The 14,263-nt window shown below is 34.3% G+C and overlaps 1 protein-coding gene and 1 long non-coding RNA gene across 2 annotated transcripts; both read right to left on the bottom strand.

Moving 5' to 3' along the window:
- Window positions 1–2,031: 2,031 nt before the first annotated feature.
- Window positions 2,032–3,053, bottom strand: LOC112735211 (uncharacterized). The gene is made up of 4 exons (XM_025784777.1): window positions 2,904–3,053; window positions 2,574–2,789; window positions 2,206–2,307; window positions 2,032–2,079 (listed from the first exon to the last, which is right to left on the bottom strand). The coding sequence occupies exons 1-4, from the start codon at window positions 3,051–3,053 to the stop codon at window positions 2,032–2,034; spliced, it is 516 nt and encodes a 171-aa protein (XP_025640562.1).
- Window positions 3,054–12,255: 9,202 nt separating this feature from the next.
- Window positions 12,256–13,395, bottom strand: LOC112735979 (uncharacterized). Its single transcript, XR_003168660.3, has 2 exons — window positions 13,114–13,395; window positions 12,256–12,714 (listed from the first exon to the last, which is right to left on the bottom strand). It is a non-coding gene; the product is annotated as an uncharacterized lncRNA (long non-coding RNA).
- Window positions 13,396–14,263: the final 868 nt, after the last annotated feature.

Here is a 14,263-nt window from a genome sequence, read left to right as displayed (position 1 = left end):
AAATTTTTTTCTCTCTCTATATATAATAAGAGAGTAGTATATAGTTCACTGGCTGACAAATGGTAAATTTTATTATGCAACACGTGGCACTATGTAGTGTAAAAAGAACTTTTTTTTTATTGTGTTGTTGCATCACCGTAGTCCGTATAGTAGATTACTAATGCCATTGTCCTTTCCTGACATATTGGTATTTCACGTCTCATAACCATTAAGATTTATATTAAATAATTTATACGGTTCAGATTGGGTTGGTAACATTATTGTGAGCATGTAATTTAGAAAGTTCATAAAACACTTACAACTGGTCTTTTCTTTTCCCAGTTTATATTGGTTCAAAATTCCATGTTTGTGCAGCTTGTATGTGCATTGCAAAATTTTTAGCCTTTTTTTTCCCAAGTCATATGTTACAGAATAAACTAAGTCATACTAACTAGTAAGTTTAAAGTCACTTTTTTTTTTAATAACCCTTTCATATGTTAGAAGTTAGAACCAAATAAAAATAAATATGTAACTAGTATATATATATTTTTGATAATTTGAACAATTAATTAATATTCAATTTTGACAAATTATTTATTCATTTTTAGTCATATTAAAAAATATACCATAAGTCTCAAAATAATTATCAAGTATAGATATTTTTAAAATAACTATCAATTATATATATATAGACCAAAGAGAACTAATGTTACAATATTTTAATTTAATTAACAAGTATAGTTTATTAAATATTGTTAAAAATGTAATAATAATAATAATAATAATAATAATAATAATAATAATAATAATAATAATAAGTTATTTTTTATCATCCTATTTATTTAGAATAAAAAATTAAGTGCAAAAGATTTTTTAAAGATGATATCCTATTTAACATTATTTGATTTCTTATATATACACAAGTTAAAGCAAAGAAGATAAATAATTAGTATAATGAAAATTTTTTCATTAATAAAAAAAACGAGTTTTATTTTGACATCATTGCTAAGTAGTATCATATATACTTTTATTAGTAATTACATAAAATTAACTAGTCTATGATTTCAATTCTCTTATTTTTGCTATATAATTTTATATTTTTAATATATAAAAATTAAAATTACTTATATTTAAAATAAACTTTATGCATAATTCTTTAATTATGTAATATATACATGATGAATTATTGGCTAGTGTTGATTTAAATGAAAGAAAAAAATATCATTTATAGTGCTTATTTAAATAAAGTTTCTATTTCTTTAAAAAAGTATAAAAACTAACACAAATACTAATATTTTTTGACAAAAATCGTATATTAATCAAGACACTACAAAAAAAAATCAAAAAAATTTTAGTTTAGTTATTATAATGTTAGTAATTACTATCATGAAATTTTTATTATCATTAATATCATGACTAATTCATTACCAATATATCTATTCCACTTATCGATGGAAGAGATCCTAATAACAAAAAATTAAAAACTTGTCTTTGACAAAACAAGTAAACATTGTTCATGTTTATGATTATAGATAGAGCAAGTTCACCTTACATGAAACATAACCTTTGATTCAACAAACTTTTATTAAATTAGTTTTATTTGGGATGCAAAATTATTACAGCAAATCCGCCTCTTAGCAGCGGTTTGCAGGAGGACTAGCAGCGGTTTATAACCGCCACGAAACGAGTTATCAGCGGTTCAAAAACCGTTGCTGTACAGGACGTGGACATTTGATTTTACAGCGGTTTTGTTAAACCGCTGGCACAACCGCTGGAAAACCACTTGATTGGCGTCGATTGATTTAGCGGCGGTTTGAAACCGCCGCTATTTGGCCAACAGGAAATTCGAATGCATTTTCTGGCGGTTTTGAACCGCTGCTGTTCTATTAACCGTTGTATTTTTATAAATGTATTCTGCGGCGGTTAACCGCCGCTATCCAATTTTCCCAAAAATTTAAATTTATCTTCGGCAATTTGATAACCGCCGCTATTGTTCCGTCTAAATGGCCGCAAAATGACTGTATTTTGCACCGGCAATCAGCGCTCTTTTAATTACCGTCTTGATGATTCATCATGTTGCTCAATCTCCGCAATTCTTTCCTACACAATTAGATAAGTGAACAAAAGCATTTATTAGCTAATTGCTAACCAAACATACGTTGAACACAATTTAGAAAAAACAAAACATATGAGAAACAACATAACGATTTCTAACACATTACTTACACCAGTGGTCCGGGTTACATCATGGAGATAGAATCCATTAGTTCGTTTGTGCGTTAAGACAAACAACTCCCCCCTACTAACTGGACACCCCTGTCGTTTCGACTGCAACAATATAGCTTAAATAGTTAATAGGTCTACGTAGAGAATGTTCAAAAAGGAGGTTAAGAGTAAATTACCTCTTCTTCTTCGAGCCTTGCCAAGCTTTTCGATCCGCCAGTATGAGTGTATAATTGCTTCGATCAATTCTCAGCATTTTTCCTACACTTCTCCTGTTATCCCATCAAACATAAGAGCTACTAGACACTATTTTTTACTAACTCAATATGACATAAATAGATTTTTTAAAATATCAGATAAAAATAAATTACCTTTGTTTCTTCACTGTTGCGATAATCAAGGAACCATCTCCAATGATCTGCAGTAATTCTCGGTGGATGGCCTCTAATATTTTCTTCAAGGGTCAGCTCTTCATCGTAAAAGTAATGATACAAATGATTCCTCATGTCCTTCCAAGTCCTTCCTAGCATTTTTAATATCGTACGCTTGATAATTCCTCCACTATCTTCTTCAAAATGGAACAATTCCTGCAAGAGTAGAATTAAATTGTTGGTAGGCGTCGAATTAAGTTAAAGGGACTTTACAAAAATATAACAATTTACCTTTACACATTTATTATATATCTTGTCCCTAGAGCGAACCTTTCTCCAGTCCTTCTCGCAGATTGGGAATTTGGTGTAGTCAGATCCCAGCATTCCGACAACGCCGCTTAGTATACCCGCTTCATTTCCAACTGATTGCAGTCTATCATTGAACCTCAGTACGATCTTTCTACCGTTAGGTGGCTTCATAGCCTCTCTCACACTTAAATGAAGTTACTTGATTGTCCCATCGGACTTTGTTCATCATAATTAGTCTGTGTGAGTAACCACTGTGGCCAAGATGCAATAAAATCATAAAGAAATTACTCATAAAAAAATACATGGGATAAATTATTGTATACCAATTGTTTTAACATCTCAAAATTCGGTGGTCTTACGTCTCTTGCGCTTCAGAGCCTCTGATGCAGCAAACAGGTTGTCAACGTATTGCTCAAAAGAATCTACCTCATCTGCCTCTGGGTCTAAGTCTTCATCAGGCGGTTCCGAGTGTTGAGCACTATTCGTGGGAGGCGGTGGAGCAGGCGGTGGTTCGATACGGGATGGTCGAAAGGGGCGTAAAGATGAGGTCGGAGCGGCACCAGTACCACCAGAGGGGGGAATTAGGCTATCCACTTGGGGCACGGACGAAGCCGCAGCAGATCCTGTTTGCATTTGTTGACATACTGAGTCTACCTTTGATTTCTTCGTGAAACGACCTATCCTGGGCATCTTAATAAATTTGGTACCACCAACAATATCACTTAATACTATTATCAAAGTGTAAAAAATAAACAAAAATTCAAGAGCATTAAATAACTCAAGAAATATGTAGACACGTATAGCAATAATATATACATGCTAAAGCTCGTAAAAGAAAAAAGCAATAGGCTTAAAATTAGATAATTGGAAGCGACATGCCTTTCCAATATCTATGTCATGCGTATAATTAAGTGACCAAACAGGTGCAATATAAATTCATAATAATACATGCGGTTCAAATAAGGAATTTTATATGCTAGTACATATATAAAACATGTAGAGCAGCACATGATAAAATTATCATAAGTAACTATGTATTCCTTTCACACGAGAATATACATGCAAAGGCATGAGTTACAACTTGGTTGCATAAGCACTATACAGGCATTACCCGAAATCAAATCAAAACCCAAGACATGATATAAACAAAAAATATATATTCAAGTTAATAAATCCAAACTTTCATGTTTTGCCAGAGTATTAATTATCTTTGGAAACCTGAATCCATAGAATTTAATTATCCTTTGAAACCTAAATCAAGCAAACAATAATGATTATGATCAATATACTCCCCCTACTTTATTCATTTCTCGTAAACAACTCTATACATAATAGGAGTAATACATTTCTCAAATTAAGAACATACCTTGTTTACATTTGAGAATGATCAATATATGTTAAGTCTCTAACCCCTTATATAATTATGTCTATACTTAGCCATAAGTCAATTACTAGCTATGGAAATAAACAATTATAAGTACTCTGTATAAGTCATGAACATTGAATTCTACAATTCTCCAAAAAATCTTAATCTGAAATAAACCAAGAAAAAATCGTGCTTATTCTTTCAATTATTTAAAATACTCACTATTAGTTTCTTATCCTCGTGCGTTATTTCATAACCTGAGATACGAATCTAATTAATAAACTCCTCTCTTTGACCTATATTCACATATCATATCAGTTTATAATTATCCTTTTTCTACTTGCATTCAAGTGGAAATTTAGACATGGATTGACTTTGTGAATGTTTTGAGAAAAAGGAGAATGGTGTAAATTTCTTTTGCTCTTCTCATAGTTAAAGCTATCACAAAACCAACTAAAATAAAGAGGATAAAGATTTGGGAATTCAAAATTCTGGAAAATGGAAAGCCATAGACAAATTTTCCAGCACAGTTACAGCCATCACAGTTAAAGCTATAAATTGACTAAAGAGTTAGGGGTGAAACAGGACAACTAGAAACATCGATTCCATCAGCACACAACAATTGTGGATATTATAATAAGATAACCTTCTTGCTAATGACAATCAAATAGCTAGTAAATTGCAAGGAACAAAAAACACCCTTAAATGAAGCAAAGCAAATTTAAGAAATAACGAGCGGCGCACAACAGGGTATGGGGGGAAGGTTGAGGATGACGACACCGGAGCAGTCGGGAAGCCTCGCGAGGACACCGGGACGTGCACAGCGGAGGAACGAACAACGGACGTGCGTATCCACCCTCCTTTCGCACGCAGGAGATATACAGCAACTTCAGCAGATCAGTGACCCAGAACGATGTGGCGGCTGCAGCTGATGGAAGGAATGTATACCATGGGAGTGAGTCTTGGACCTGGTGATTGGTGCCTTTGCCCCCTTTTGGGTTCGCGCGTAAACGAGGGAAATTGGATATGGATTTCTCCAATTCTTGGTTGTTTTGTCACTCTGATCTTTATGTGATTTGCTGCGTTTGAGGCATAAAACCGCAGCTCCTCCATCAACCTGCAGCGGTTTGGAGAGATGCTGGAAATTGGGCGCTGCTAAGGAGTGCTTCTCTTGTAGTGAATTATTCGTCATCTAAGGGATTGAACAAAGTTACTAGTCTTAGTCATCGTAAGTTAGTATTAATTAATTTATGACTGGATCGATATTTAAGAAAATTTTTATGAAACATTATTTTAGTTTTCTAATAAATTTTAATTATCAAATCATTCTTTAAAGTTCTATTTTATTAGAAAAATTAGTTTTTATATTAAATTATTTGTCTATATAGATATTCATATTTTTATTAAATAATAAAAAATACTAAAAAATTATCAGAATTTATTATTTTTTACATCACTTAGTTATTAATGTCTAAAATTATGTTATTAGATTTTTAGATTAAAAAAATTAAACTAAAAAAAGTGAGTTTATAATTAAGTGATAATAAAAAATAATAAATTTTAATAACTTTCTAATATTTTTTTAAATAATAATAAAAGTTGATTGGTCTATTTTTTATAGAATTTAATATGAAAATTAATTTGTGTAATAAATTTAGTAACTGATTTAATAATTAAAATTTATTGAAAATTAAACTTTTCGACCAAAAAATTTAGAAAACGAATGTTTTATTGTTTTCTGCATAATAGGTAAATAATTAATTATATAACCTATGTATTTTTTGGGTCATTATAACGTATTATTAGAACACTAATTAAAAAATTATCTATTCTTTTTGGGCATACATTAATGTTAGTAAAAAATAATTCAGCCTACTTCATTATTTAATTATTTTTTCATTTACAAACCAATGAATAATCCCATGTACATACATACTTGATATACAGAACCCATCAGCTCCAAGCCATCCAGAATTTACTCTAATGTGGCTGGCTTACAATTACAAATCATCATTTAGCCACAGATTTATTACTCTTAGCTGTCTTTTTCTTGCCCTTTTATGGACTTTTTTGTCAATACACAGCATGCAAGAGGACAAAAATTTTACTGGTCACTGATTCGTACATGTTATACTGCTGTACCAATAAAGTGGCTGGTATATGTGAAAATTTTTCAAATACAAATAGTGCTGCATATAAAGTTGGAACATATAAAGTTGGTAGATGTTCACGTGTTTCGTTGTACGGACACGGAACATTTTGTTCCAAAAATTGTAGGCCTCCAAATATAATTTAAAAAATTTGAATGGTTGCAGTTAAGGGATATCTGTTGTAGTGGATACGAAGGTAAATAGGCCCACGTTGGACGTGCAACTGGTCTAACCATTGTGCAGTGTATAAGGGTTTAAAGTTTTTTGTTTGCCAAAACCGCTTGGAAGGAGGCTAGGTTTTAGCTACTAGCTACTGTTACTTAAAGCTGGCTCGTTGTTGAGAGTTGGGTTTATGGATGTGAGCCTTATAGAACCAGCGTTTCGCCTTTCGAAAGATGGATTGAATTTTCTTTGTAGGCCTTATTTAATAAATTTTGGCTAGAGTGCTTCAATTTTCACAATATAAATAACAATTCTGACCCAAAAAAAAGAACAAAAAACAAATCACAATCAAATTCTGGTTTAGAAAAAAAAAACACAATAAGAATACAAAGTACATTTAGAGTATGTGATAAGAATAAAAAATACATAACATTTTCAATACTTTGAAAATATGGATGGTAAAAAAATTGACATTCAAACATAAAAGAACGTTAATAAAATAAAAAGATCATAAATTGGAAGAATATTTTTCATCTCCACCACAAATTTTTGTAATACAAACATCCAATAATAATTATTATTATTATTATTATTATTATTATTATTATTATTATTATTAATCAATCAAACATGGGGTGTACCTTTTCTGGAGGCACTAACAATATTCTCGACACTTTATTTAGTGTGTGCTTCATTCTAATTGTTAATTTTTTTAAAGTTAATTATTATTATTTGACCGTTTATGCTTCAAACCTTTAACATTGGTTGCAAAAGCTTTTAACCTTATTACCTTTTACTTCAATGCAAATAGACAGATGAGAATGTCTTAAAACTTTGTATTCTTGATAAAATAAAATAAACCCATTTTTTGTACTTGTTTTGATTTTAAAATGTTAATGAATGGATTAAAGGCGTGATAAAATCAACAAAGGCAAATAAAATATACATACATAATTTTTAGAATATGAAGTTGATAAAATTATATAAGCATAAATTAGCATGCGTGTATTATTTGCCTAATTTTCTTTTTGTGTTCTGATTTATTTTTCAATTTCTATGATTAATAACAACTAACTGCTGCTGATGGAGAATGTGAGCCAAAAAGAAAAATTCTTATTGATTTATTTTATTATTTTTTAGGCAAATATTTATTTTATTATTAATAATATGATAATAATCGTGCATGTTTTTTCTTTTCTTTTCTTTTTTCAGAATGGTAAGGTTTTATGAATAGTTTGTATTTCACTGGATTTGAATAAAACGGGGGAGGCCCACTTACTGCACAATTTCGTTCGCTTCATTTCTTTTAAGTCGAGTCAATAACATTCTTTAGCTCAGCTGATCACTTCAGACAATTCACTACTATAAGAGTGGGCATTTTTAACATTTTAACATTAGCTACAAGACAAAAATACTATTGGCTACCTGAACGTACCATGAACATCGTATTTACCGTTTTGTCAGGGGAACACCTGATAATTTTTCAATAAGATTATACATTTATATATATACAATATTATACTTGATGCCACATCATAATAAAAAATAAAAAATAAAACCAGTTAGAACAGATGGCAATAATCTAAAGTGGACACACAGAGCCAAATTTTTTGCTTAATTCAAACTTATATATGAGATAGTATTTTTTAAAAGTATAATACAATTATACATATATAGAGTTATACTTGATGTCACTTAATAATTACATAAAAATTAAAATCAGTTTGAACAACTATCAACCCTAAATCGAATACACATGGACCAAATTTTTGCTGAAATTAAATTGGTTAAATAAAAGAGTGGTACATAATAAGAGAGCGGTACATCAACCTTTGCTGTGATTATAAATACAGACCTTTTCACTGTATCTTGACCCAGTGTTCTGCCATTATTCTTCATATATCTATCTTTAAAGAAATAGGCTAAATATCCCTCTAAGGCACCCAAAAATTTTATTTCATACCATCTAGTGCACCACTATTTCGTGGTACATTTTGTGCTTAATTGAGTGGATTTTATCCATTATTCTCACACTTATTCATATAATTCGCATGTTTTACATTTTCTTTCCTAATTTTGTGCTTTGATTGAAAACATGCTCCTTTAGCCTTAAATTTGCTATGTTTAATCCTCTCTTATTACCATTCGATGTCGTGATATGTTTGTTAAGTGTTTTCAGGGTTTATAGGGCAGGAATGACTTAGAGGATGGAAAGGAAGCATGCAAAAGTGGAAAGAATACAAGAAATTGAAGGAATTGAAAAGCTGGCAGCGACGCGTACGCATGACAAGGATTTTTCCAAGCGACACGTACACGTGACCTACGCGTACGCGTGACCTACGCGTACGCGTGACCTACACGCGTACGCGTGACATGCGTCATGTGCAGAAATCTGCAGAAAGCGCTGGGGGCGATTTTGGGTTGGTTTTGAACCCAGTTTTCGGCCCAGAAAACACATATTAGAGGCTACAGAGTGGGAGAATCATTCATCCATTCATTGAAACAACTTTCATTCAGATAATTTTAGGTTTTAGATGTAGTTTCTAGAGAAGGAGGCTCTCTCCTCTCTCTAGGTTTTAGGATTCTTAGTTTTATTCCTTTTCAATTTCAGTTTCTATCTTAATTTAATTTAGTTTCTCTTCTACTTTTATTTGTCTTAGCATTCTAGTTTATTTATTTTTCCTTATTGATTACTTTATGTTGCCAATTTAGTTTATGAATTCTTCATGTTAGATTTAATTTTCTATTTAATGCAATTTGAGGTATTTCATATTTATGATTGCTTTCTTCAATTTATGTTATTGATGCTTTCAATTGGTTGTTTAGATTTTATTATCTCTTATTATTTTTCTATGTTTTTATGTTGTGCCTTCCAATTATTTGATAAAATGCTTGGGAGGGTTTTAAGTTAGATTTTTCTACTCTTGGCTTTGGTTGAGTAATTGGAGACTCTTGAGTTATCAAACTCCTTTGTTAATTGAAAATTAAAAGTTGCTAGTTGATTTGGATCCCTCTAAAGCTAGTCTTTCCTTAGGAGTTGACTAGGACTTGAGGAATCAAATTGATTCATCCACTTGATTTTCCTTCATAGTTAGAGGTTAACTAAGTGGGAGCAATAGACAATTGATGTCACAATTGATAAGGATAGCTAGGATAGGACTTCTAATTTTCATACCTTGCCAAGAGCTTTCTTAATTATTAGTTTATTTTCTTATCATTTACATTCCTTGTGCAACCTTTCAAAAACCCAAAAAGATACAATCTCATAACCAATTATAAGTAACACACCTCCCTGCAATTCCTTAAGAGACGACCCGATGTTTAAATACTTCGGTTTAATTTTATTGGATTTGTTTTAGTGACAACCAAATTTTTGTATGAAAGGATTCTTTGAATGTTTAGAAACTATACTTGCAACGAGATTTCATTTGTGAAATTCTTTACCGACAAAAATCCCCTTCATCAAAATGGCGCCGTTGCCGGGGAATTGCAAATGTGTGCCTTATTATTGGTTATTGTGAATATTATAAATACGTTTGCCTTTTTGTTTCTTTGTTAGTTGTTTCTAGTTTTAGGAGTTTAGTTTCATTATTCCTTATTAGTTTTTGTTTTTATTTTCTCTTGATACTATGAATTTTCACCCCTTTGGCTATGAGTTTGGTTCAAATTATGTTGTAGGGAATGGAAGATATAATGAGAACATGCATTAAGAATGGGACAGCCAAAGATGGTAGGAGCCATAAGGATTTGATCAACCCTCTTGGCAACAACCTCCACCCACTTACTATGAGCAAGAACCATTCCAAGGTGCGTACAAAGACAATGGATATGGTGGACCCTCTTGTAGTTACCAACAAGCCCCAGTCCCACCATATGCCTATGAACCCCCTCCTCAACATAGCTTTGAACCACCATACTCACAAGCCCCTTTCCACCATTCGCCTCCATATGACCTCAGTCCATATCCACCTAACCAACCACCATATGAACCATATGAACCATACATAGACCCACCACAATTCCAACACAATTACCCCCAAGAACCACCACCTCAATATTCACCATCTCCATATCCTTACCAAGAAGAACCACCTTCCCATTATGAGCCCTTTCTCCCAACAAATGAACCCTCCTATCCACCCCAAGCTCCCATAGATAATACTTTTAGTGTTATTCGCCAAGGGCAATAGGAGCTTCAAACTACACTCATATCTACTTTCACCGGTCTCACTTCTACTCTCCAAGATCTTATATCTCGTGTGGAATCATCCTTTATTCCCAATACTCAACCCTCAAGCTCTAGTGCAGTTCCTTTTCACCCATGTCCATCAATCCAAGAGCAACATGATCCAAATTACGCTATTGACATGGAACAAGAGAGAAGAGATCGTCTTAGGGACGTAATGGATCGAGTTCACGCATACATACTTCAAGAGAAGCAAGAGGAGGCCCAAAAGGTGGAGGTAGGAGAGACCCCTGAAGAAAATTGTCAAGAGGTGGAGGTCATCAAGGAGGAGTTAGATTTTGTACTAGAGTAAGTGGAGAACGCCGAAATTATTGAAGAAGAGGAAGTGGTTGAGGACTTAGGAGATGCAGAACCTCCATGGGAAACTCAAGTCATAGAGCCTCCTTCCAAGACGTTTGAATTTGATGTTGAGGAGGGTGTACAACCTCCAAGGCATATCATGGTTGAAAACTTAGAGGAGGTTGATCAAGATATAGACTCAAGAATCAATGAATTTCTATCCACAATTGAATCCTCTCCCATTGAACTTGAGGAAGAGGTTAATGTTGCAGAAGCTTGTCAAGAGGTGGAGATCATCAAAGAGGAGCCTAAGAGATTGAAGCATACATTGCCAAGGCCGCCACTAGAGATACCTTCCCCCAAGCCATTACCATCCAACACAACATTTAAGTGGGTAAAATTCTTATCCTTAAACTCTACCTTCCCACTTGAATATGGTCTGCTTGAAACGGATGGACAACTTAGAGCTATTTGCGGTTTTAAGAGTAAAAGGGAGATGGTTAGCGATTGGCAACACCATCCTAGGTTCGTTATGGTTGGAAGCTCAAGGTCTAATTGCAAGGGTTGGTATAATTCTCAATTGATTGGGTCTAGGAGGATGTTTGCATGCTTACATGAGAATTTCAAGGCTAAACCACCCGATTGGAGCGATGATGAGCCACTTATAGACAGGTGTAGAAATAAGATTTGGGATCCGGTCATACAAGAGAATCAATTTTGGGAGTTCAAAGCTTGTGAAGACCTCCCTTAAGGCTTGGCAAGTTCATTCAGAAATGTCGGAGTTTATTGGAAGACCAACCATTGGTACAATTTTCAAGATGAGTTCAAGCCAAGGTTGCGAGAACCGGACCGGTTATTGAACCGGTCAGGTGACAGGTTTAATGGTTCAATGGTTTAATGGTTCAACCGGGGTCCAACCGGGGTTGAACCGGTTTCATTAAATATATAATATAATTATTGAAAATTCAATATACAATTTTAAATATACAAATTCAATAAAAATTTCAATCCATCATGATCATGTTTAATTCTAGAAAAATAGAAAACTTAATATTGAACAACACTCTCATTCCTGTTTAATACAAGGGTATACTCTCATCATGATCCTCTGCAATATTCAATTCACAATCAAAAGAGGAAAGACAAGCAAATGGCTAAAAACAAAAACAATGAAGGAGAATCAAATCCGTAAACCACATTAAAATAAAGGAAATCTGTCATATGACTTGTAAACAATGGAAATCTGTCAATAATCAAATACCAAATAATCATTTACTAGCTTACTTCTTTATGGATGAGAAACTCACTTCTCCTTTCTATTCATTGATCCTATTCAGACCTTCAAAATGTTACTCCTTATTGTCACACCAGCCATTAAATCTATCCGTTACAAACAATGACAATACTACAATAAATTACATAACTTAGTTAAAGAAACGATTTCTTCCCTAACCCAGCCACAACTATTAAAAATTCTAGCCAAAACTTGCCAGCTAGTTACTGAAAACTAACCATAGAAAGATACTGAGCAGGCACAGAGGGCGTGATCGCCTGCAAGAACTGCTCCAGATTGCTCAATCACTTCTCAGCATTATCTTGTGGCTGTGGGTTACTTTGTGATTGTTCCATCTGTAACAATCAGAAAATCAAAGGCCAGAAAATAACTTCAGAAAACTATGAACAAATAAATAATTCAGTAACCAAAATCATGAAGCAGCAAACAAATTCAAATAACCTCAGCAAATCAAAAACCACAAAACCATGAAGCAGCAAACAAATTCAAATAACCTCAGAAAATCAAAACCCAAACCCTTGAAGCAGCAAACAAATTCAAATAATTCAAATAACCTCAGCAAATCAAAAACCACAAAACTATGAAGCAACAAACAAATTCAAATAACCTCAGCAAATCAAAAACCACAAAACCATGAAGCAGCAAAAAAATTCAAATAACCTCAGCAAATCAAAAACCACAAATCATGAAGCAGCAAGGAGGAATAATAGAACAAGTGAATAACAGAGTATCACCGGCGGCGAGTAACGGCGACGACGGAAGAGGAGGCGAGCTCGGCAACGACGCAACAGGAGGCGAGCTCGGCGACGACGCAACAGGGGGCGAGTTCAGCGACGAAACAGGACGCAGTGGTGGTTGCCGTGCTCAACGCCGTCGCTGCTATCGCTGCGGGATGCAGTGGCGATGGCGGTGGAACTGTGGGTGGTGAACTGCTTTTTCAGTGATTCTTCTTCTCTTCTGGCTTCTGGAGTTCTGGGATCTGGGTGATTTCTGTGAACATTAGGGATTTAGGGCTTCATTTACTCGTTTAGGCGTTTAGCCCCTTTTTTCTTTTTTTCTTTTTTTTTTAAAATCCCAAAACGACGCCGTTTAGCATTTTTATTTTCAAACCAAAAACCGTAAAAAAACCGGACGGTTCTTCTGGTTCACCGGTTAACTGCCAGTTTGACCGGTTTTTTGCCAAACGGTTTTTGATCTTACCCGGACCGGCTAGGTGACCGGTTCCTGGTTAATCCGGTTGAACTGGCCGGTCCGGTTCGGTTTTCAGAACCATGGTTCAAGCACAAACCACCATGACAAGGAGCTCACCAAATGTCCAACTTAAAGACAATAAATAAAAGTGCTAGGTGGGAGACAACCCACCATGATATGATCTTTCCATTTATTAGTTTTAATTTATTTCTGTCAATTTTAATTTCCAGTTTTGCAGATTTACTTTCATTTTGCAAAAAAAAAAGGGGGGATCGACGCGCAAGTTTCTACGATGCGCACGGGTCGTTTGTGTATGCGCAACTGAACAGAGAGTTGCGTGAGAAACACGCGGGAGGGGTGCGTAGCGCACAAGCCACCCCACGCGTACGCGTACCTCACGCGTATGCGTCCCCTGCAGAAAGTTCAACCTACGCGTAAGCATCAGCGACGCGTACGCGTGGGGAGGAAAATAGGCGTAAAGTGCGAATTGAACAGAGAGTTGTGTGGCCATGGTGCTGGAGTTGCGTGAGAAGGCACGCGTACGCATGACCGACGCGCACGTGTCAGAATGCATTTTTCGCCACCCACACGTACGTGTGGGCGACGCTTACGCGTCGCATGGCTCATTCCGTTTTCACGCGTACGCGTAATGCACGCGCACGCGTCACGCTCTGTTTTTCATTTCTTACTTTG

Source organism: Arachis hypogaea, chromosome 13 (genome assembly GCF_003086295.3).
Source record: "Arachis hypogaea cultivar Tifrunner chromosome 13, arahy.Tifrunner.gnm2.J5K5, whole genome shotgun sequence".
NCBI lineage: Eukaryota > Viridiplantae > Streptophyta > Magnoliopsida > Fabales > Fabaceae > Arachis > Arachis hypogaea.
This window is presented reverse-complemented; position numbering and strand designations above follow the sequence as displayed.

What these genes read in the sequence shown, in the direction of transcription:
- LOC112735211 (XM_025784777.1), bottom strand. Translation starts at nt 3,053, where the DNA reads ATGAAGCCACCTAACGGTAGAAAGATCGTACTGAGGTTCAATGATAGA. An exon ending in GCGAGAAGGACTGGAGAAAG is followed by an intron (nt 2,790 to 2,903) that starts GTTCGCTCTAGG and finishes CTACTCTTGCAG; the next exon opens with GAATTGTTCCATTTTGAAGA. An exon ending in ATGTAACCCGGACCACTGGT is followed by an intron (nt 2,080 to 2,205) that starts GTAAGTAATGTG and finishes CTAATTGTGTAG; the next exon opens with GAAAGAATTGCGGAGATTGA.